Source organism: Chiloscyllium punctatum, chromosome 10 (assembly GCF_047496795.1).
Source record: "Chiloscyllium punctatum isolate Juve2018m chromosome 10, sChiPun1.3, whole genome shotgun sequence".
Classification (NCBI taxonomy): Eukaryota; Metazoa; Chordata; class Chondrichthyes; order Orectolobiformes; family Hemiscylliidae; genus Chiloscyllium; species Chiloscyllium punctatum.
In genome coordinates, this window is record NC_092748.1 from 15016261 (window position 1) to 15039057 (window position 22797).

General features: G+C 44.8%; 1 protein-coding gene across 1 annotated transcript in view; it reads left to right on the forward strand.

The window, feature by feature from the left end:
• LOC140481912 (partitioning defective 3 homolog B-like) overlaps positions 1-22797 on the forward strand; it is a 997517-nt gene that overhangs the window by 281849 nt on the left and 692871 nt on the right. The window contains exon 4 of the mRNA XM_072578586.1: positions 12482-12653. Coding sequence (XP_072434687.1) covers positions 12482-12653 — 172 coding nt within the window. The remainder of the gene's footprint in view (positions 1-12481; positions 12654-22797) is intronic.

The following is a 22797-nucleotide window of genomic DNA, read 5'->3' on the forward strand; positions in this document are numbered from 1 at the left end:
AAATATCCTGAGGATTGTTTTTAAACTCTCCTCCTTCCTGTATCATGTCCGTCTGGATACAGAATTAGCTGGCCCATAGAAGACAGAGGATGGTAGTAGATGGAAAGTTTTCAGCCCGGAGCTCGATGACCAGTGGTGTCCCACAGAGATTGTTTCTGTGACCTCTGCTCTTTGTGCTTTTTATAAATGACTTGGATGAGGAAGTGAAACGGTGAGTTAGTAAGTTTGCCGATGACATGAAAGTTGATGGAGTGTGAATTGTGTGGAGAGCTGTTGTAGGTTGCAATGGGACATTGACAGAATGCTGATAAGTGGCAGATGGAATTCATCTTGGGAAAGTGTGAAGTGATTCATTTTGGAAGGTCAACTTAGAATGCAGAATACAGGGTTGTAGTTAGGATTCTTGGCGGTGTGGAGGAACAGAGGGATCTTGGGGTCCATGTCCCTCAAAGATCCCTCAAAGTTGCCACCCAAGTTGATACGATTGTTAAGAAGGCATATGGTGTGTTGGCTTTCATTATGTGGAGGATTGATTTTAAGAGCCGCAAGGTTGTGCTGCAGCTCCATAGAGTCCTGGAAAGACTACGCTTGAAATATTGTGTTCAGTTGTGATCGCTTCTTTAAGGCTTTCACATCTTTCTTATAGAGAGGGTGCAAAGTAGATCTGCCAGAATGCTTCCTGGTGTGGAGGGCATGTCTTATGAAGAAAGGTTGAGGGAGCTAGGGGTTTTCTCATTGAAGTGAAGCAGGATAAGAGATGACTTGATAGAGGTCTACAAGATTTTGAGAGGCATAGATTGAGTGGATAGATAGTAATGTTAATGCTCTACATGATTTACATTTGTGATTGGACAGTAAATCATTTAAATTTTCTATAATATCACAGACTGCAGAGTAATGCAAGTTGTTGAGGGCAGAAATGTCTACCACGAGGGGGCACAATTTTAAGATAATTGGAGGAAGGTTTAGGGGAGTTGTCAGAGGTAGGTTCTTTATACAGAGAGTAGTGGGTGCTTGGAATGCACTGCCAGCAGTCGTAGTAGAGTCAGATACATTAGGGACATTTAAGCAACTCTTTGGTAAACACATGGAAGTTAGTACAATGAAGGGTATGTAGGTTAGTCTGATCTTAAGAGTAGAATCAAAGGCTGGCACAACATTGAGGGCTGAAGGGCCTGTACTCTGCTGTACTGTTCTATGTTCTATTATGGCACGGGACAAGTAGAAAATATGTTGACAATATTACTGTGGGGAAATTGCACAAATACAGTTGTGAACCTCCTTCAGTGGCATTGTTTACGTTCTCTCTCCAGAGTGGTAGGGGGATGACATGTTTCTTTGTGGCCCAGAATTTGGTAGTTGAAAAGGCATTCTGCCATTTGATCCATTGGTAAGATTTTCCATCAAACACATGGTTAATTGCATCGCAAAGGCATCTGGGACCTTTGTGAACGATGGGACCAAAAGTCTGACTCCTTAGCTAGTAGTGTTTAGGGTGTTTATATTTTCCATAAAGACAGTGCATTGATGATACACAAAATTAATCCCTGGTATCCTCAGGAGTCTTTGCATCCTCAGGAGTGTGACAGTTGTTCTAATTGAAACATACCGAATTCTTAAGAGGGCTTGTCAGGATGTCTGCAGAAAGGACCTTTCCCATAACTTAGCTGTGGAATTTAGCACTACGGGACTAAGAATAACGCCAAGCCATTTCAGACTGGGATAATGGGGTGTATTTTCACTCTGGATGATGAATCTAGAATTATCTAAACCAGATGATTGATGTGAAGTTCAGTCATTAAGAAAGTTCAACACAGATTGAAAGAATTCTAATGACATCAAGGGTAATGGACATCACAGGAATATGGTGTTGAGGTAAATGATTGGCCATGTTTTAGATTGGTAGAAGCAAGCTCCTGATCCTATGTTCCTATGAAATAGAGAATGACAGAAGGAAATAGGATAAATTAGAGTCAAATAAAATGTAGAAAGATTAGATTAAAAGAGAAGAGAACCAAAAAAAACAATATTTAAGAACTTTAAGAAGAATTCACAAGCAGGATTGTCCATTTTCTGAGCCAGAGAGATTGCTTGACATTGCTCAGGATGTTTGTTATGAGCTACAACTGTTTGCAATGAATTTAGTTTAAGTTTATAAGCAGAACTTTACATGTTCACATCTAGGAGGAGGAGAGGGAGATGAAACAGGAGACTGAGTCGGTTGGTCTCTGCTGTAAACTGCAGTTGAGGGGGAGGGAAGCAATTCCAATTTAGCAGAGTTGCACACCTGCCCAGAGCCAGGAGATGAACAGGGTACAAAGTAAAAATATATGTTTGCAAAAGTATTTTTATTGTAATTCTTTGTGTTACTGCACCATAAATCATTTCAAATTGATCGGTGGAGCCTCAAATATACTACCTGTTCCATTTTTATTTTTCCCCGACTTCAATCCAAGTGATGCACATGGAAAATGTCAGACTGCAACTTTAAATCAAGCATGTACGTATAGATTTTATTGTCACTTATTGTGTTATGAAAGGATAATAGAATCTTACAGCATCTTAGAAGGCCATTTGTCCATTGTGTCTGTGCAGACTATTGAAGAGCTTTCCAATTAAATCCACTCCTACATTTTTCCCATAGTCCTGAAAATTCTCGATCGGCATCACTGCCTTTTACTGTTTAAACGTATTTTTTTTCTTCTTGCCTCCCCTTCGGTTCTTTTGATAATGATCTTAAAAGTGTGTCCACTGGCTACTGACACACTTACCACTGCTTATTGTTTCTCCCCATGACACTATCAAAACCCCTTATAATGTTGGATATCCTTATTAAAGCTCCTTTTAATCTTCACAAGCACAGTATTCCCGCAAATACATTGTTTTCTCTTGGGCCTAAGAACTACAGGAGATATTCACTATCATAGTCAGTCTGTTGGTTAGGGAATTGGGGGAAGAAAAATTACCAGTTCAGATTGCTTTTATAAACTGTGGTTAAGGAGTGTTGTTTAGACAGGGATGAGGAAGGTGAGAAGATTGGTGGAGAGAATAATGTCTTGAGCGATAAAATATTAGAGAAAATGAAACCACTTCTACCATTCCTTATAGTTAACAGTCTTGATGTTAACAAATAAAACCAGATAGAATGACATAAATGTTATTTCTTGGGGGAAAAAAAACAAACCAATTGGTAAAATTAAAAGCTTTGGCGCCATTTTATATGTTAGTCAAATGGCAGATAATTAATGTAGGTTTAGTCTCTCATCTTACTGTGAATATAAACCTGTGCAGTGCAGTTCACAAGCAGGAAGGAAAAGAAAACAAATCATTCTTCAATTACTCCTTAATTTTCTTAGATCAAAACACTAGAAGATTAGTAATGTCACGTTGATTTATCTTTCATTATAAGATGACAGTTTTTCATATCCCAACCAGCTCATTAAGGCTGCTTTATTTAACTCTTTGAGACTCCTTTTCCCTGGTCATGTTTTAAAGCATTACTGGAATTGCCCCAGTTTCTTTGTCCTGTCTCCACTCAGTCCACAATCCAAACTTGGTGTATGGCTTCACTGGAGTTTGTAGCTAGCTTGCCCAAGTCTGGTTTGGGGGTCACCAGTTAGCTATTTGACGACAAAAAGCGCTTCAAAAGAGGCCGATTCTGCCTTTTCTCAATTGTCTGTCAACTCTTTTTTTTTAATGTGGGAATCGTTGGATTATAACCAGGAATAGGAAGGAGGCAGCAAAAAGTGTTGTTTTTTTTTCTCCCCCACTCTCCCTACTTCTTCCTCAGCTGGCAGGAAATTGCACAATTGTTTAGATGCAGGTTCCTGGGACTGGTAAGAAGTCATAGCCATGTGAATGTATCAAATCACAATATATCTTCTAAACCCATGTTCTCCACAACGTAGAAGAGTGGCTGGCACATGAACCCCACTGCTTACAAGTTGCCTTACATGTCACGCATCATTCTAATCTGGACACGTGAAGTAACACATTATAAGTCATTGTCTCCTTAGCTTACTGTGCAGTGCAAATAACTTCATCATGCAGACCATAAATGTTCTAGGGAAAGGCCCCCAAAGACTACTTGACTTGTTAAAGAAGCCCACATCCCAAAAAAAATGATGAGGCATTTTTCTTTATTGTTTCCCCCTACATTATAAGCCAACTGACAGCAACAGTGCTATTCTAACTGTGAGGCGGGAGATGTCAACCTTCATTTCCATTACTGCATCTCCCCACGTTATCACTGCGTCAATTGCATTGGAGAGCAGTTGTATAAGTTAATCACAAATATTCTATTTTCCTGTTTCCAATTTATTGGATCAGAATATATTTGATGATTTGGATATGGTGTTCTCTCTTCCCCTAGCCCCACATTTTTTCCTCCTCCTTAATGAAAATTAATTGTCTCTAATATGTTTTGGCACCGATCCAAGTTACCTTTCTCCTTTCTGTAGTGAGATGAGTATGATAGTTGAGTCTGTTGTCTGTGGAAGTACATCATGTGGTGCCATGGAGATTGTCATTGTTTGAGAGTGATTAGTAGCAATTGATATAGTAATCTTTGCTTCTTTGATCGATTTCAAGAAAGCAGGCCCATTGATTTACAGGGAAACATGGCAAACTAATGTCTTTTCTAAATATTGCATTCTTCACAAAAACTCCTGAACTATTACAAAAGCTCATCTATCTGAAAAGGCAAAAAGTTATGAGTGTAGTGGAAAGAGTTAATTACAGAGCAGGTTTGCAGGACGCAATGTCATTGATGTCATACCCACATCATAATGACATGAAGAAAGACATAATGAAGGGAAAACTCTAATGAAGGACTGGCTTACGCCTCATGTAGGCTGTTATGTCTATTGGCTGTTGTAAACAAATGTGTTGAGACTTGACTCTTGTTATGTCTTTACCTTAGCCTTAAGACTTCATGACGTTGTCTGGAGCAAACCCCGGACAACTGAGTACAATAGCTTATTTAATAAGTCATCTTGTCGGAGCACTGACTGGCTTGCTTGCTTCATTCTAGTGTTTTGATCGTGGATTTTTTTTCTGAGACAACGTGGTGCAGCACCAAAATTGACGCTTTTACCATGTGGACTATAATAGAAGGGACAGCTTGACATCTCCTTGGTGCAGATCGTAGCAGTTGTGCACCCCAACCAGATGATCATGGTTCACGTCCCACTCCAGAGAATTGAACAGTGCAGTATTGAGGAAGGATGCTATTTGTTTAGAGGTCTCCTGGGTCAACGTGGATCTTAGTAGATGCTATTTGAAAATGAGTTTTCCCTGTTATCCTGGTCAATGTTTATCTTTCAACCAAAGTCATTGAAACTGATTATCTAGTCATTATCTCATCATTGTTTATGGGATCATGCTGTGTGAACATTGGCTGCTGCATTTCCTACACTGCACCTGTAAATTATTTTGGTATGATCTGAGGTTTGATGGACAGTTGATCCTTTCTTTGAAAACTAATTGATTCATAGGTGGCTCGATCCATGATATACGTTGAAGTTCTGGATAACTCTTCAGGGAGGATTTATTTTCCATTTGTCCAGAGATCAATTAGTCTGAAAGCAACTTACTTTTATTGTGTGCCTTTAAAATAACAAAATGTTCCAGGGCTTTGTGGTCTTACTTAATGTGTCCTGTAATAACACTACTGTGGAAATTTTCAAAGGGTCTTTTCTGCTAGGTAATTGATAAAATAAAATGAAACACTAGAACCTCGTGTAAATCAGCATTGTTATTTAGATGCATGATTGAGGGACAGAAGAAGAATGTGGTTTGAGAGTCAGCAGCCCTCCGGACACACACACAGCAGCCTGGAAGTTGAAGTCTCATGACTGGATTCAGTACAGAGCCAGTGACAGCGTGACTGGGGCTACAATGAAGAGCTTTGAAACACTGTGTTAAACCACCAGACATCCTGGCTGCAAGAGAGCTGTGGAATGTGTGCCTCCTCATTGTCTGGCTAATCAATCTCTGAGTGAATGGGAAATGTTAGGGCTTTTGGACACGCTGCGTAGCAAATTGATGTGCAAGGTAGTAGCCTCATGATTAATAATCATTTATTTTTTGTTATTGCAATAGTTTCTTATGAAATGAACCCTTACCAACATGTTGCACTTTCCACCCCAACCCATATGCTTGCTGGGCTTAAGTTGGCTCCCAATCTTCTGACAATTCAATTCAAAGTTCTCACTCTTGTATTAAAATCCCTCAATGGCATCATTCAATTGGATATCTAAACTCTTCCAAACCCTACACTTAAGAGATCTGTCTCAGCAGCCATGCATTCAGCTGTCCATTCACTTGGCTCTGGAATTCATAACCGCAAACCTCCCTGCCTCCCTACCTTTGTACAACTCTCGCATCCTTTAAGATGGTCCTTAAAATGTGCTCCTTTAGCTAAGCTTTTAGTCGCCCGTTCTAATATCTCTATAGATGACTTAGTACCAGCTTTGGAGAATTGGCGTGGATGTTTTATTATGGTAGTGGGGCTATAAAGATGCAAGTTGTTATTGCTGTCTGTCAGAAAAATGTGTCAAGCTCTGAGGAATGTTTCTGGCTGGAAATTTATATCAAATTCCTCCCAGTCATATTTCCATATGTGTTTTTTTTTAAATCTGCTGTTTTTTTTTATCTTGTTTCAGAAGATTTATGGAATCCAAACTATTTGTTGCTGCCTTGAAAATTGCAGTCCTGCTGAATTTTTTAGCATAAAATTGGAATGAAAGCAGACAAGCTTGATGCGCTGAGGAGTGTGATTGAGTGTACTTTGTATTAATGATGCTGCGTGTTTTCAAATTTGTAATCCACACAGATGCACATAAATCACAGTCAGAGCTGAATGCATTCATTTTTGCATAATATTGCTTTTGTGTATGTTGGTAACATTTGTCCAGATAGTACCAATAATGTAATGGTATTTCCAAGTCTACGGCATGCATATTAGTTTCTGCACCCTTGCAAAACGTTTTTGGACCCCAAACCTTTATTGTTGGGAAAGGGAGGACTTAATGGGAGGCTAGCTAGTTGCCCAAAGGAACAGAAATTGGAGACAAAACTAACGCAAGCCATTTTCATTGTTAGCAGCAGCTAGATTGGCATATGCTCATCATATGATTCATCTTCCCTCTTTCTGATGACAATGACCCCTTTTACTCCAAGATCCTTAAACCCCTCCTTTTTCTTTATTGATGGGGTGAAGGTGAGTAAACCCACAGCCACTGGAATTGTGAACAGGAGAGAGTAACCTCTATGAATGGTGAAAGATACTGCCTACGCAAAATAATGGCAGGCCGTCTTTAAAATCTCTTCATGCACATCAAAGTAGGAGCTGCTGAAAGTCACTGTTATGTTTCCTTCTTTACAGTAGCACTAACACTTCACAATGTCCTTTCTGGACTGTAAACATTTCTGGGATGTCACAAGGGTATGAAATTCACTCAAATACACCACAAAGTTGAGCATTGAGCATGCTATGTAGACTGTCATTTCAATGCAATAGTGAGAAAGTGCAGGTAAGGGCAAGGACAGACATATTATGGGTTTCTGTGTGCTACTCCTAACCCAGGCCCCTAACCTGAACACAGTGGGCCCCCAAAAGACCTAATCATTGGATCTCAATGCTGCCCCCCCCCCCCGCCCCCCACCCCCGCCACAATCCTCTCTGTCCCCCATGCCTGGTCTTCAATTGCATTTTTCAAAGATAAGAACAAACTTCAATAATATTTATCCTCTAATTAGCATTACAAAAAGATTTAATTAGGCATTTATCCCATTGTTGTTTGTGGGAATTGTGTATAATTTGGCTGTTATGATTTATATAGCAGTAACTACACTCGCAGAATTGGATATGATATACAGAAAAGTATCAGATAGTTCAGCCTCACAGCCCATGCTGGTGGGGTTAACATCTCACTCAAACTGTCTCCATATTCTTTACCTAAATCAAGCATAGTAACCCTGTCTACCCTTCTCCATCATCTGCCTGCTTAGCTTCCCTTAAATGCATCAATATTATTTGCTTCAATGACTTCAATGGTAGTAGGTTCCACATTCTCCACAGTCCTTGGGTAAGGATGATTTTTCTGAATTCTCTATTGACTTCCTAATGGCCACCTTTCATTGGTGGCCAATAGAGCTTTGTTCCTCCCCAAAAGAGGAAAAGATTCTCCTTGTGTCCACTCTGTCAAAACCCTGTTATAATTTGAAAAGCTGCTTCTAGGTTGCTTCCAATATTCTGTCTAATCTGTGCAGCTGCTGGGAAGCTCTTTGCACATCATTTAGGTTGTTGAATGGATTCCAGTTCCAGAAACTGGTGTCATGCATAGACCTCAGGTCTGTACAACAACGACGATGACGAACGTTGGTCACCACTCAACTTGATATTTTTGAAAGCACTTAATACTTTCTTTCTGACTTTCCTTCCATCCTCACATTGTCTTTGATGTAGGACTCCGTATTCAGTAATTTGTTTTTTAACAAAGACATATTTTTAGCATTACACATTATTCAATGTTAAGTCAGCATGAATTGGGACTGGGAGAAAATATGCAGTCAGCTGTGTATCCTAACGGGTGTATTATGGTAATTTGACTGTTGGTCACTGGTGGCGGGGAGGATGAAATGAGTGATTCCATGGTGCCGGTTTTAGCACATAGGATGGTTTGGTTTTCCAAAGGCGAATTCAAAAAGCATAAGAGAAGGCCAGGAGCTAGTCTTCCTATGCATGGGCGTACAACACAATTGGTTTATTTTAGATAAGTACTATAAGGAACTATTTGTCCTTTTGTTAAAAAAAATACTCCTGGAAGATGTCTGGAGCAGCAGCACTTAAAGTTAAGTACTTGAAAAAGAAGCCTATGTGACAAGCTGATGAAAGCCTAGTCTGCAACTTGCCCTGTCAAACATAATGATTTTTCACCGTGGTCTCTCAAACTTCCCAAATGCAAAATAAACTCAATGTGGCTGCACATTTATGCATCACGTCAGTTGAATAAACCTTCTAACATTGTCGTGTGTTGTTGTTGCTGCTGTTATTATTATGTGTGGGCTTTGTTAGCGAAGCTTTGATCTAAATTTTCAATTGCTTTGTAGCTGGGTTTCAGAATTTAAACCCAACTTGATGGATCCTTGAGGAACTGTATTGAGGGAGCTCTGGCAGATTTGAGGGATGGCCATTAGCTTTTCTGGAAAGCTGGGAATGTCCCAAGAGAAAAAGAGCTGTAACAAAATTGACACTCAGAACAAGAAGCATTATTACATTGATTTGCGACTGCTTCTTTCCCACGAATCAATTTGCATTGTCTTCCCTCACTTTAATCAACCAATTGAGGCAAGTATCCATTGCTAAGTCATTAAAGTATAAAGAGCTTCTCTTTACGCATCCAAAACTCCTGGACTCGAATCTAACCAGGTTTAACTTTGACCAGTTACTTTCTGCAGTGAACATATCTGTATCCTAAGACAGAAAATGTAATATTTTGTAAAGCATTTGATGAATGCCTATACCAAGGCATTTGTCCAGTTCATTTTTATTTCATTGTAGTACAAGGTATTAGACTGCCACTGTTCCAGATACTGTTTTAAATGAACAAATTTAATTTGTTCCTCCTGATACATTCAGCTCTCATCTTTCTCTGAGTCAAGAGGTTGGATTTCCAGCTCTGACATGAACGTATCTTGAGATAACCTGAAACAAAATGTAACTTTGTTTTGTTTTTACTGTCAATGCTCTGTTTAGCTCATGTGGCTTGCAGCAATAGCAGTCTTGACCTGAATTGAATCAAGAGGGAAGCATTCAGTCCCTCAAACCTATTCTGCCATTTACTTAGTTCAGGCTGGTGTTTCCTAGCTCTGTTTACTGCCTTGGTTCCATATCTTTTTATATTTTATTTTCTTGATATTGTCAATTCCTCCCCTAGCACGTGCAGCTTTTTGAGGAGTGTGGGGAAGAAGGTGTTCCCTACTCTTTCATTATTGTTTGCGTGCAGAAGTGGCAAAAAGCAGATATAGCCCACTCTAAATTTATTTTATGTTAATCCACTTCCATCCCATGATTTAGGTAGTCCTCTGAACCTAGGTAAAAACAATGACTGCAGATGCTGGAAACCAGATTCTGGATTAGTGGTGCTGGAAGAGCACAGCAGTTCAGGCAGCATCTCAGGAGCAGTAAAATCGACGTTTCGGGCCAAAAGCCCTTCATCAGGAAACTAACTTGCACTCAACTTTGACGGACACCACTTCACTATTGGTGGCCAGCTAATTAGCCCCTCTGTTCTGGAATTCCCTCCTTAAAATTCTCTACTACCTCTGGCGCTTCCTTTAAGATAGTCCTTACAGCAGAACACCACTTTCAGCCACTTGACTTGTGTTTTTCTTGTAAAACTTGGTGTTGAAGTACATTTAATAAGAAGTGTGGTCCTGCAGAGTGCCCTATGCCATTTTACTAAGTTACAAGCAATATATAAACGCAAGTTGTTGCAGTGTAAGTCTCCATGAGAATGAACTGTAACCACTGTGTAGACATTTGTAAGACTTCATACAGAAAGTGATTGGAATTGGAGATCTGCTACCCTGTAAAATGTTAGTACGGGCTCATCAATAGAATGCTGGAATACATGTGACAGAAATTCCAAAATTGTTCATTCTGTACCCTCATTGCAATGGGACTGTTAAGCCTATATTACTGTTATTTTAAAGGGGCTCTATCTCAGCTATGCGCACTCCATACATTGTCTAGTCTACTTTACATGTACTTTTGTATTGACTTGCCAAGAAGCCCCCAAGTTTGCTTAGTGTCTTGGGAAATTGATTAGACCTGAATCAACTGTGTATCCCAATTTTGCTCCTCCTCAAAAGTAATTGATCATCTTTGAGTTCTGTTTTGGAAATCACCTGTCAAATTGTACTTCATAAACAAGGTACAATTATGTCTCTTTTGGGGAAAAAAATGAATTTCACTCTGGAATCATGAAGTGAAGGTAAAAAGAGAAATGGAGGGAGAAACTGGGGAAGAACTGATTTTAGGTTTACTCTTGTGGGGCTCCTTGGTAGAATTTTGTGTCAAACGTCAGCACTGAAAATCGTCCTGTAACATGGAATGATTAAATTTAAAATGAAAATGTACAAAACAGGCAGAACATTGCTTTGAAAGCCATATCAATTGAGTTCATCTTGAAATTACACCTGAACACTGCGTTAGAATTCAGGTTTCTTGAACAGTTTATCTTTGGACTATTTGGTTTTCTCATAATTGAAATTTATTCCAAGCATTATTCCTTAAGCAATAACTCAGTAATGTTTTCCCAACAGACAGAGTTCAACCCAGGGACAACTGATTACTGTAGTTGGAGCATGGGCGAACTACTTTTTATATGTACTTAATGATATGTTTCAATATAATTTATGGAGCTTATACAGATGGCTGTTCAGATGGAAAGTTCTATTTTTAAATTATATATCCAAATATTATAACTTAAGTCATTTGTAGGTAATGGTGAAATTTCCATTGTTTCATAGAGCTACTCTGTCATCAGAAAGAGTTAACTGGTGGTGGTTTAACCTGAAGGCCACCACAACTCCAGCGAAGGCTCAGATTGAGGAGCTGGGACATTTTTGTAAACCTTAGCTGGTGTGGGAATTGAACCCATGCTGTTGGTGTCACTCTGCATTGCAACCGAGCCATCCAGCCAACTCAGTTAACTGGCCTCCATCATTCTTCTGTTCACTTCTGCACTCTTTCTTCCATCCCTCCTCTTCGCACTTCTGGGCTGAGAATGGGTGTGGCCTCAACTACTAACCACCAAATTGAAGAGACTTCATTTTCACGTTGCCAACAGAGAACCAGTACAAAAAAATGCTCAACTCTCTCAATCTACCGGATCTCTCCCCTCGTTCCTGACCATTTCCACACTCTCCTCTGCATCCCCACTGCCCCTCACCTTCTCTCACATCTCCCTTCTCACTTCCTCTGCTCCCTTTCAACCTCTTCCCTAGTCCCTCCTTCGATACCACTCCTTTAATTGTTCTCTTTCTCTCTTGCTTGCTGTTTGGCTGTTACACATTCTCTCACTTACTCTCACTCTCTGTCTCAAGTGAGGGCTGAATTTGCATTTGCTGACAGTCTCTACCAACTAAGTTAACTCTGGCCCAAATGCAGAAATATAAGGAGACACATGATTATAAAAGGAACAACTTTAATACGTACATCAGGTCAATGGCCGCCTATCCTTCCATTTTCTCATGCTGTATTACTCAGGAAGCATTTAGTTCTGAAAGAAATCAGGAGTTGCTGGCAGAAAGCTTGAAAGCTACACAAATTGGCTTGGAGATGGTCATCAACTGTGTCAACTTGCTGCACTTAGTGCTTTTAAGTGTTTAAGTTCAATGTACGTGTACGTTGTTGGATGACTGTGAAAGTGTACACTAATATCCTTTGGCCTTTTGTTTGCTTGTCCCACAGCTTGTGGCAGTGTATGAAGAGCAAGAGATGCATCGTGTAGATGAAGTGGCCAATGGCAGCCTGATGGACAGGCAGAGTCCTGACACCTTTGAGAGTGAGCTGGCAGCTCAACTTGCAGCTTTCCAGCCCATCACGGGGGAAATTGAAGTCACGCCCTCTGCACTGAAAGGCAGTGAGTAAATGTTACCTCCGTTTGCGGGAGTGAAGTTGTTTGAATTCATGTTAGCTGGCAGTTGTCTAACCATCACTCTGGCTGAGTTTCAAGACTGATCCCACAGTCTTGTTGAGCTGAGCAAAACCTTTTTATGCACAAGCCTGTGTGTGTGTGTGTGTGTGTCTGCGTGTGTGTACACAGTGTGAGATGTGTGTTTAAGTGTACATTTCCTTCTGCAGATAAATTTTCACGTTTTGTGAGTTTACGTTAATTATTATCAACAGATAATATCTCCTCAGGATCTCAGTGATTTTGGAGTGTGTTAAAGCCAATTGAAGTCAACTCTTGAAGCTCCCATTTCTCTCTCAAGATCAGTGAGTTTCATGGTACTGAACCTGGAATGCTGTGCACCTTGGTTTCAGACAACCAACGTGTTTGAAGTTATTTGTGCCATTGATGGGAGTCCCTGAATTAGTTTAAAACAGGAATGAGTAAGCGTGCTGATGTTTTCATCCACTGCTATTATATTTATTAAGAACAATTTGATTCTAACAGGGAGTTGCAGTGAGTCCTTAGGGTGCTGGCTCCATGGTCTGCATAGTGACCCTTTGAGTCCATGAATAAATGCATGAGTCACAAGGTGTTTTTTTTTTATTTCAAAAATATACTTTATTCATAAATGATTTGATGGTCTGTACATTGGATCATGCCATACATATGTCCATATTTACAAACACAGATTCGACTTTATTCTTGTCCTTTACAATCCTGTGCATTTTTTCAATCTTGTATATATACATATATTTGGCTGAGGCATCAGCAGAGCCCAAAAAAACGTCTGTATGGGCCCCCTGTTCTTCTTTCGGCAGGCCGATCTTACACGGTGGTCTTTCCCCACCGCGCCTTGGCGGCAGCTGCCCCAAGCTTCAGCGCGTCCCTCAACACGTAGTCTTGGACCTTGGAATGTGCCAGTCTGCAACACTCGGTCGGGGTCAACTCCTTCAGCTGGAAGATCAACAGGTTTCGGACCGCCCAGAGAGCGTCCTTCACCGAGTTGATGATCCTCCAGGCGCAGTTAATGTTCGTCTCGGTGTGAGTCCCGGGGAACAGGCCGTAGAGCACGGAGTCCCGCGTCACGGCGCTGCTCGGGATGAACCTCGACAAGCACCACTGCATTCCTCTCCAGACTTCCTCTGCATAGGCACATTCCAGAAGGAGGTGTGTGACAGTCTCGTCCCCCCCGCAGCCACTTCGAGGGCAGCGTGCGGTGCGGCAGAGAGTCCGGGCGTGCATAAAGGATCTCACAGGCAGAGCCCTTCTCACCACCAGCCAAGCCACGTCTTGGTGCTTGTTGGAATGTTCTGGCGATGAGGCATTCTGCCAAATGGCTTTGACAGTCTGCTCAGGGAACCGCTCGACAGGATCCGCCCTCTCCTTTTCCCGAAGGGTCTCAAGGACGCTACGTGCTGACCACTTCCTGATGGACTTGTGGTCAAAGGTGTTTTTCCTCATAAATTTCTCCACGAAGGACAGGTGATACGGAACGGTCCAACTACTCGGAGCGTTCCGCGGCAGCGAGGCCAGGCCCATCCTTCGCAACACCGGGGACAGGTAGAACCTCAGTACGTAGTGACACTTGGTGTTTGCGTACCGGGGATCCACGCACAGCTTGATGCAGCCACACACAAAGGTGGCCATCAGGGTGAGGGTGGCATTGGGCGTGTTTTTTCCCCCATTGCACCGGTCTTTGTACATTGAGTCTCTTCGGACCCAGTCCATCTTTGATCTCCAAATGAATTGGAAGATGGCCCGGGTGACTGCGGCGGCACAGGTCCTGGGGATAGGCCAGACCTGTGCCACATATAGCAATACTGAGAGGACCTCACACCTGATGACCAGGTTTTTTCCCGCGATGGAGAGTGACCGTTGCCCCCATCTGCCTAGTTTCTGTCTCATCTTCCTGATCCGCTCCTCCCAGGTCTTGGCGCACGCCCCAGCCCCCCCGAACCAAATACCCAGCACCTTCAGGTGGTCAGTCCTGACGGTGAAGGGGATAGAGGATTGGTCGGCCCAGTTCCCGAAGAGCATGGCCTCGCTCTTGCCTCGGTTTACCTTGGCCCCCGAGGCCCGTTCGAACTGGTCGCAGATGCACACGAGTCTGTGCACGGACAGCGGATCCGAGCAGAAAACAGCGACGTCATCCATGTACAGGGAGGCCTTAACCTGCAGGCCCCCGCTGCCAGGAATAGTCACCCCTCTCAGGCTCGCATCCTTCCTGATGGATTCGGCAAATGGCTCTATGCAACACACAAACAAGGCGGGTGAGAGGGGGCATCCCTGCCTGACTCCAGATCTTACAGGGAAGCTATCTGATTCCCACCCATTGATTGAGACTGCACTGACAATGTTGGTGTAGAGCAGTCTGATCCAATTTCCGATTCCCTCCCCAAAGCCCATTTTGGAGAGGACATCCCTCATATATGTATGCGATATCCTGTCAAAGGCTTTCTCCTGGTCCAGGCTGATGAGGCAGGTGTCCACCCCCCTGTCCTGCACGTAGGCGATCGTATCCCTGAGGAGTGCGAGACTCTCAGAGATCTTCCTGCCCGGTACAGCACAGGTTTGGTCCGGGTGGATCACCGATCCCAGAGCAGACCTGACCCGGTTGGCGATGACCTTTGACAGGATTTTGTAGTCTGCATTTAACAGTGAGATCGGTCTCCAATTTCTAATTTCCTCCCTCTCCCCCTTCCGCTTGTAGACGAGGGTGATGATGCCTTTCCTCATGGATTCACTCATGGTACCTGCCCGGAGCATACTGACATACACCTCCAGCAGGTCCTGGCCGATCAAGTCCCAAAGAGCGGAATAAACCTCGACCGGTAAGCCGTCGCTTCCGGGAGTTTTATTCTTTTCGAAGGACTCGAGGGCCTTGGTCAGTTCATCCAGAGATAGCGGCTGGTCCAGCCTCTCTCGTGTTCCGTCATCTAGGACCTCCGTGATAGAGGACAGGAACGACTGGGAGGCCGCGCTGTCGGTCGGCTTCGAGTCATACAGGCTGGCGTAGAAGGATTTGCTGATCCTCATGACGTCAGCCTGAGATGACGTTACCGAGCCATCTTCTTTCTTCAGGCTGCTGAGCACGGAGCTCTCTTTGTGCACCTTCTGGAAGAAGAAACGTGAGCACGTCTCGTCCTGCTCCACCGAGCGGACCCTGGACCGGAAGATTATCCTGGAGGCCTCCGAGGCAAAGAGCGAGGCTTGCTGGCCCTTCACCTCCTTGAGGTCCTCCGTGACATCCACCCCCATCGTCTGCAGCAGGAGCAGGTTCTGCATACTTTCCTGGAGCTGGGACAGTTTTCCCCGCCTCTCTCTCGCCTCCTGGACACCTTTGAGGATAAAGAATCTCTTGATGTTCCCTTTTACCGTTTCCCACCAGTCCGCTGGAGACTCAAAGAGGGGCTTCACGGTTCTCCAACCTGCGTAATCCCTCTTGAGCTCTTCGATGTTTCCCGAGGTCAACAGCTTAGTGTTCAGTTTCCACGTTCCCTTGCCCGCCCGCTGTTCGTCCTGTAGGTGACAGTCGGCCAGCAGGAGGCAGTGGTCAGAGAAGAACACCGGCTTGACGTCGGTGGATCTGACCGAGAGCGTTCGGGACACAAACAGGTAATCTATCCTTGAGCGGATAGACCCGTCTGCCCGTGACCAGGTGTATCTACGCTGCGCTCCATCTGCAGGGGCGCTGAAGACGTCGTGCAGCTTGGCGTCTTTGACCGTTTCCATCAGGGCCCTGGACGTAGCGTCCGGTTTACTGTCCCCCCCGCCGGATCATCCATCAGCATCAATGATGCAGTTGAAGTCTCCGGCCAGAATGACCGGCCTGGACGTAGCCAGCAGCAGTGGAAGCTGTTGCAGGATGGCCAACCGTTCACTCTTACCCACTGGGGCGTACACGTTGATTAGTCTCACGGGAGCGTTTCTGTATTTGACGTCCACGACAAGGAGGCGCCCGCCCACCACCTCCTTAACCTCGGAGATGGTGAAGTTGCCTCCCCGCAACAGGATACCCAGGCCGGAGGCGCGGCTATCGTTGCCCCCCGACCACACTGACGGCCCGTGGGCCCACAAGCTCGACCATCTCCTGTAACTGCTGAGGTGCGGTATCCCACACTCCTGCAGAAACAGGATATCGGCTTTGACGTTGGCCAGGAAGGCCAGCGTTGAAACACATCGCGTAGCCGCTTTAATGCTACGCACATTTATGCTGGCAATTTTAAACCCCATTTTAACAGTTTACGGGGTTACCAGTGTCCATTTTCTTCTGGTCTTGCTCCAGTGGGGTAGCTGCGTGCATCCCCGTGGTGACAGCAAACTGCTGGACCTTCCCAGGGCTGAGGTAGTTGTCCGGCTCCACGCTGGAGTCATTTCCCCGCTCTGGTGTCATCGTGTCAGACCCAGGGTCCGCATCGCCCCGTTCTCCATCTGACAGCAGGGCTGTCACTGGGACGCTGCTCCCAGTTCCCTGGAGCTGTGGGCCAGTGGGTACCCCTTGGTTCTCACCGGGTAGGGGGAGGCCTTCACCCATCCCCTCAGAGGGATCGTCTTTTCCTTCTTGGGCGGTGTTGCCCTCCTTTCTCCCCACGGCGCTCTGCCTCTTCCTCCGGAGGCGACCCTTCTTGCGCCCGTCCTCACCCTCGGAGGAGCTGCCTGTATCCTCCTCTTGGAGGTGTCTCTTCCCCCTTCGCTTGGTGGCTTTGGGGCCCTCGAGAGGTTTCCTTTTCCTGTTTTTAACGATAATCCACTGCTCTGCCTCCTTTGATCCCTCCTCTTCCATTTCCTCCGTCTGTCTTGCAGGAGCTTGGGTTGGCTGCTGCATCTCCCCGCTGTCTGCCACCTGCTCCTCTACAACCTTCCCTTCCTTCTGGGTGCCTCCAGGCACCGTTCCTTTGCTGATTCGCGGTACCTCGTTGGACTTTGTCGGTCCGCGGCTCGTGTTGCCACCTCCGGCCATCTGTGCGTAGGTGGCGGCTCCTCGTCTTGGGCAGGCCTTGTACATGTGGCCCGCCTCCCCGCACAGGTTGCAGCTCTTTTCCTCCCGACAGTCCTTTGTCAAGTGACCCTCCTGTTTGAGTCACAAGGTGTTTGGCCTGCCTACAAGCAACAATGTGTCATGTTTACTCATTGGAGAGAATCAGGTTTAGCTGATTTTAGATAGGGCAATGTTCACCTATTATAGTTTGTGTTAGCATTTGTACTCTTGGGAAGGTGGATTTGGAGGGGATTGTCTGGAATTCCTGCTTCGAATAGTTAACCAGTAATCTCTGCTGGGTCTTTGAATTTGGGTGAATTTTAGAACATAAAACAATACAGCGCAGAACAGGCCCTTCAGTCCTCGATGTTTCACTGGCCTGTGAACTAATCTAAGCCTATCACGTGACACTATCCAATCATCATCCATATGCTTATCCAAGGGCTATTTAAATGCCCCTAATGTGGCTAAGTTAATTGCGTTGGCAGACAATGCATTCCACACCCATACCACTCTGAGTGAAGAACCTGCCTCTAATATCTGTCTTAAATCTATCACCCCTCAATTTGCAGCTGTGCCCCCTCTTACAAGAAGATGAGGAAAAAGCCTGTCACTGTCCACCCTATCTAATCCTCTGATCATCTTGTATGTCTCTATTAAATCCCCTCTTAGCTGCCTTCTCTCCAATGAGAACAGACCCAAGTCCCTCAACCTTTCCTCATAAAACATTCTCTCCAGACCAGACAACATCCTGGTAAATCTCCTCTGCACCTTTTCCAATGCTTCCACATCCTTCCTGTAATGGGGCGACCAGAACTGCACACACTATTCCAAGTGCGGCTGCACCAGTGTTTTGCACAGTTGCAGCTCTGGAACTCAATCCCTTTACCAATAAAACCTAACAAACTGTATGCCTTCTTAACAACCTGGCTGACAACTTTCAGGGATCTATGTACATGGACACCAAATCCCTCTGCATATCCACACTACCAAGAATCTTTCCATTGACCCAGTATTCTGCCTTCCTGTTATTCTTCCCAAAGTGAATCACCTCACAGTTATCTGCATTGAGCTCCATTTGCCACCTTTCAGCCCGATTCTGCAGTTTATTCAAGTCTCCCTGCAACCTGCTACATTCTTCCATACTATCCGCCACTCTTTTACTATCATCTGCAAACTTACTAACCCCTGTATCAATGCCTGCGTCCAAGTCGTTTATACAAATGACAAACAGCAATGGTCCCAAAACAGATCCTTGTGGCACACCATTACTAATCAGACTCCAGGCTGAATGTTATCCATCAACCACCACTCATTGCCTTCTTACAGAAAGCCAGTTTCTAATCCAAACTGCTAAATCACCTTCAATCCCATGCCTCCACATTTTCTCCAACAGCTTACCATGTGGAACCTTATCAAAGACTATACTGTAGTCCATGTATACCACGTCAACTGCCCTACCCTCATGCACATGCTTGGTCACCTTCTTAAAAAAAAACTCAGAGGTTTATGAGACACGACTTGCTGTTGACTATTTCCAATCAAGTTGTTGTTTGCTTGATGATTATAAATCCTATCTCTTATAATCCTTTCCAAAACTTTCCTTACAACTGAAGCTCACTGGTCTATAATTATCTGGGTCATCTCTCCTGCCCTTCTTGAACAAGGGCACAACATCTGCAATCCTCCAGTCCTCTGGTACTAAACCTGTAGACAATGACAACTCAAAGATCAAGGCCAAAGGCTCGGCCATCTCCTTCCTAGCTTCCCAGACAATTCTCGGAAAAATCCCATCTGGCCCAGGGGACTTGTCTACTTTCATACCTTCTAGAATTGGTAACACCTCCGCTGTAAGAACCTCAATCCTTTCTAGTCTAATAGCCCGTATCTCAGTTTTCTCCTCGACCATATTCTCCTTTTCCTGAGTGAAAACAGATGAGAAATATTTGTTGAGCACCTCTCTGATGTCCGAGGGTCACACACAACTTCCCACTCCTGTCTTTGACTGGCCCTATTTCTACCCGAGTCATCCTTTTATTCCTCACATATCTATAGAAAGCTTTAGGGTTTTCCTTTATTCTGCTTGCTATGAAAGACTGCTCATGTCCCCTCTTTGCTTTGCTTAACTGTCTCTTTAAATCCTTCCTAGCTACTCTTTAACTCTCCATCGCCTCATCTGAACCATCTTGCCTCAATGTCACATAAACCTCTTAACAAGAGATACAATTTCTTCAGTAAACTACGGTTCCCTTACCTTATCACTTCCTCCTTGCCTGACAGGGGCATATCTATCAAAGACACACAATATTTGTTCCTTAAACCAGCTCCACATTTTTATTGTCCCCATCCCCTCCTGCAATTTGCTACCCCATTCTACACCCCCTAAGTCTTGTCTAATTGCATTATAATTGTCCTTCCCCCATCTATAACTCTTGCCATGTGGCATGTACCTATCCTTTTCCATCGCTAAACTAAACGTAACTGAATTATGGTCACTCTCTCCAAAATGCTCACCTATCACTAAATCATTACCAAGTACCAGATACAGTGTGGCCTCCCCTCTTGTCGGCCCTTCGACACACTATGTCAGGAAACCCTCCTGCATACATTGGACAAAAACTGATCCACCCAACGTACTAGAGTTATTGCATTTCCTGTCAATGTTGGGAAGTTAAAGTCCTCCATAATCACCACCCAGTTCCTTTCACTCCTGCCCCAGGATTTGCCAATCCTCTCCTCCACATTCCTGGAACTTTGAGGAGGCCTATTTAAAAAAAAACCAGCAGTGTGACCTCTCCTCTCCTGTTTCTAACCTCAGCCCATGCCACCTCAGTAGACGTGTCCTTGTCAAAAGTTCTGTCAGCCACTGTTTTCCCATCCTTGACTAACAAAGTCAACCTCTGTCTCTTTTACCACTTTCCCTGATCCTAATGAAAGATCTAAACCCTGGAATCTGCAAAATCCATTCCTGACCCTTCTCTATCCAAGTCTTTGAAATGGCCACAACATTTTTTTTATTTCAAAAATATACTTTATTCATAAAATATTTTTGATGATCTGTACAATTGGTCATGCCATACATACGTAAACATTCCATTTCTTGGCATACAGAGACAGAGTAATCATTCATATATACAGGTCTGTATGATTACTATCCACATATTTAGCGGGGGGAGGGGGGGGTCAGCGGGGCCCCCTTACTGCGTCGGATCCCTGTGCTTAGGCAGGCAGACGTTACAAGGTGGTCTTTCCCTACCGCGCCTTGGCGGCAGCTACCCCAAGCTTCAGCGTGTCCCTCAACACGTAGTCCTGGACCTTGGAATGTGCCAGTTTGCAACATTCAGTCAGGGTCAACTTCTTTAGCTGGAAGATCAACAGGTTTCGGACCACTCAGAGAGCGTCCTTCATCGAGTTGATGATCCTCCAGGCACAGTTGATGTTTGTCTCGGTGTGCGTCCCGGGGAACAGACCAGAGAGCATGGAGTCCTGCGTCACGGAGCTGCTCGGGACGAACCTCGACAAACACCACTGCTTTCCTCTCCAGACTTCTTCTGCATAGGCACATTCCAGAAGGAGGTGTATGACAGTCTCGTTCCCCCCCACAGCCACTTCGAGGGCAGCATGCGGTGCGGGAGAGAGTCCATGCGGCATAAAGGATCTCACAGGCAGAGCCCTTCTCACCACCAGCCAAGCCACGTCTTGGTGCTTGTTGGAAGGTTCTGGTGATGAGGCATTCTGCCAAATGACTTTGACAGTCTGCTCAGGGAACCGCTCAATAGGATCTGCCCTCTTCTTTTCCCAAAGTGTCTCAAGGACACTACGTGCTGACCACTTCCTGATGGAATTGTGGTCAAAGGTGTTTTTCTTCATAAACTTCTCCATGAAGGACAGGTGATATGGAACAGTCCAACTACCCGGAGCGTTCTGCGGCAGTGAGGCCAGGCCCATCCTTCACAACATCGGGGACAGGTAGAACCTGTTTGCGTACCAGGGATCCACATACAGCTTGATGCAGCCACACACAAAGGTGGCCATCAGGGTGAGGTTGGCATTGGATGTATTTTCTCCCCCGTTGCCCAGATCTTTATACATTGAGTCCTTTTGGACCCGGTCCATCTTTGATCTCCATATAATTTGGAAGATGGCCTGGGTGACTGCAGTGGCACAGGTTCTGGGAATAGGCCAGACCTGTGCCACGTCTGACAGCAATGACATTGCCTCACACCTGATGACCAGGTTTTCTTCCGTGATGGAAGCGACCGTAGCTTCCATCTGCCCAGTTTCTGCCTCACTTTGCTGATACGCTTCTCCCAAGACTTGGTGCATGCCCCAGCCCCCCCGAACCAAATATCCAGCACCTTCAGGTGGTCGGTCCTGACGGTGAAGCGGATCGAGGATTGGTCGGCCCAGTTCCCGAAGAGTATGGCCTCGCTCTTGCCTTGGTTTACCTTGGCCCCCGAGGCCCATTTGAACTGGTCACATATGCACAGGAGTCTGCGCACGGACAGCGGATCCGAGCAGAAAACCGCAACGTCATCCATGTACAGGGAGGCCTTAACCTGCAGGCCCCCGCTGCCAGGAATAGTCACCCCTCTCAGGTTCACATCCTTCCTGATGGACTCGGCAAATGGCTCTATACAGCACACAAACAAGGCAGGAGAGAGGGCAGCCCTGCCTGACTACAGATCTGACTGGAAAGCTATTTGATTCCCACCCATTGATTGAGACTGCACTGACAATGTTGGTGTAGAGCAGTCTGATCCAGTTGCAGATTCCCTCTCCAAAGCCCATTTTGGAGAGAACATCTCTCATATAACTGTGTGATATCCTGTTAAAGGCTTTCTCCTGGTCCAGGCTGATCAGGCAGATGTCCAACCCTCTGTCCTGCACATAGGTGATTGTATCCCTGAGGAGTGTGAGACTGAAATGGCCACAATATCGAAGTCCCAGGTACCTATCTATGCTGGAACCTCACCTTCCTGATTCCGGATACTCCTGGCGTTGAAGTAGACTCATTTCAAACCAGCTTACTGTCTACCAGCACATTCCTGTGACCGTGACATCCTGTCCATGTCCTCCCTGCTCTCATCCACCTGTGTACTGGAACTACAACACAGGTTCCCACCCCCCGAC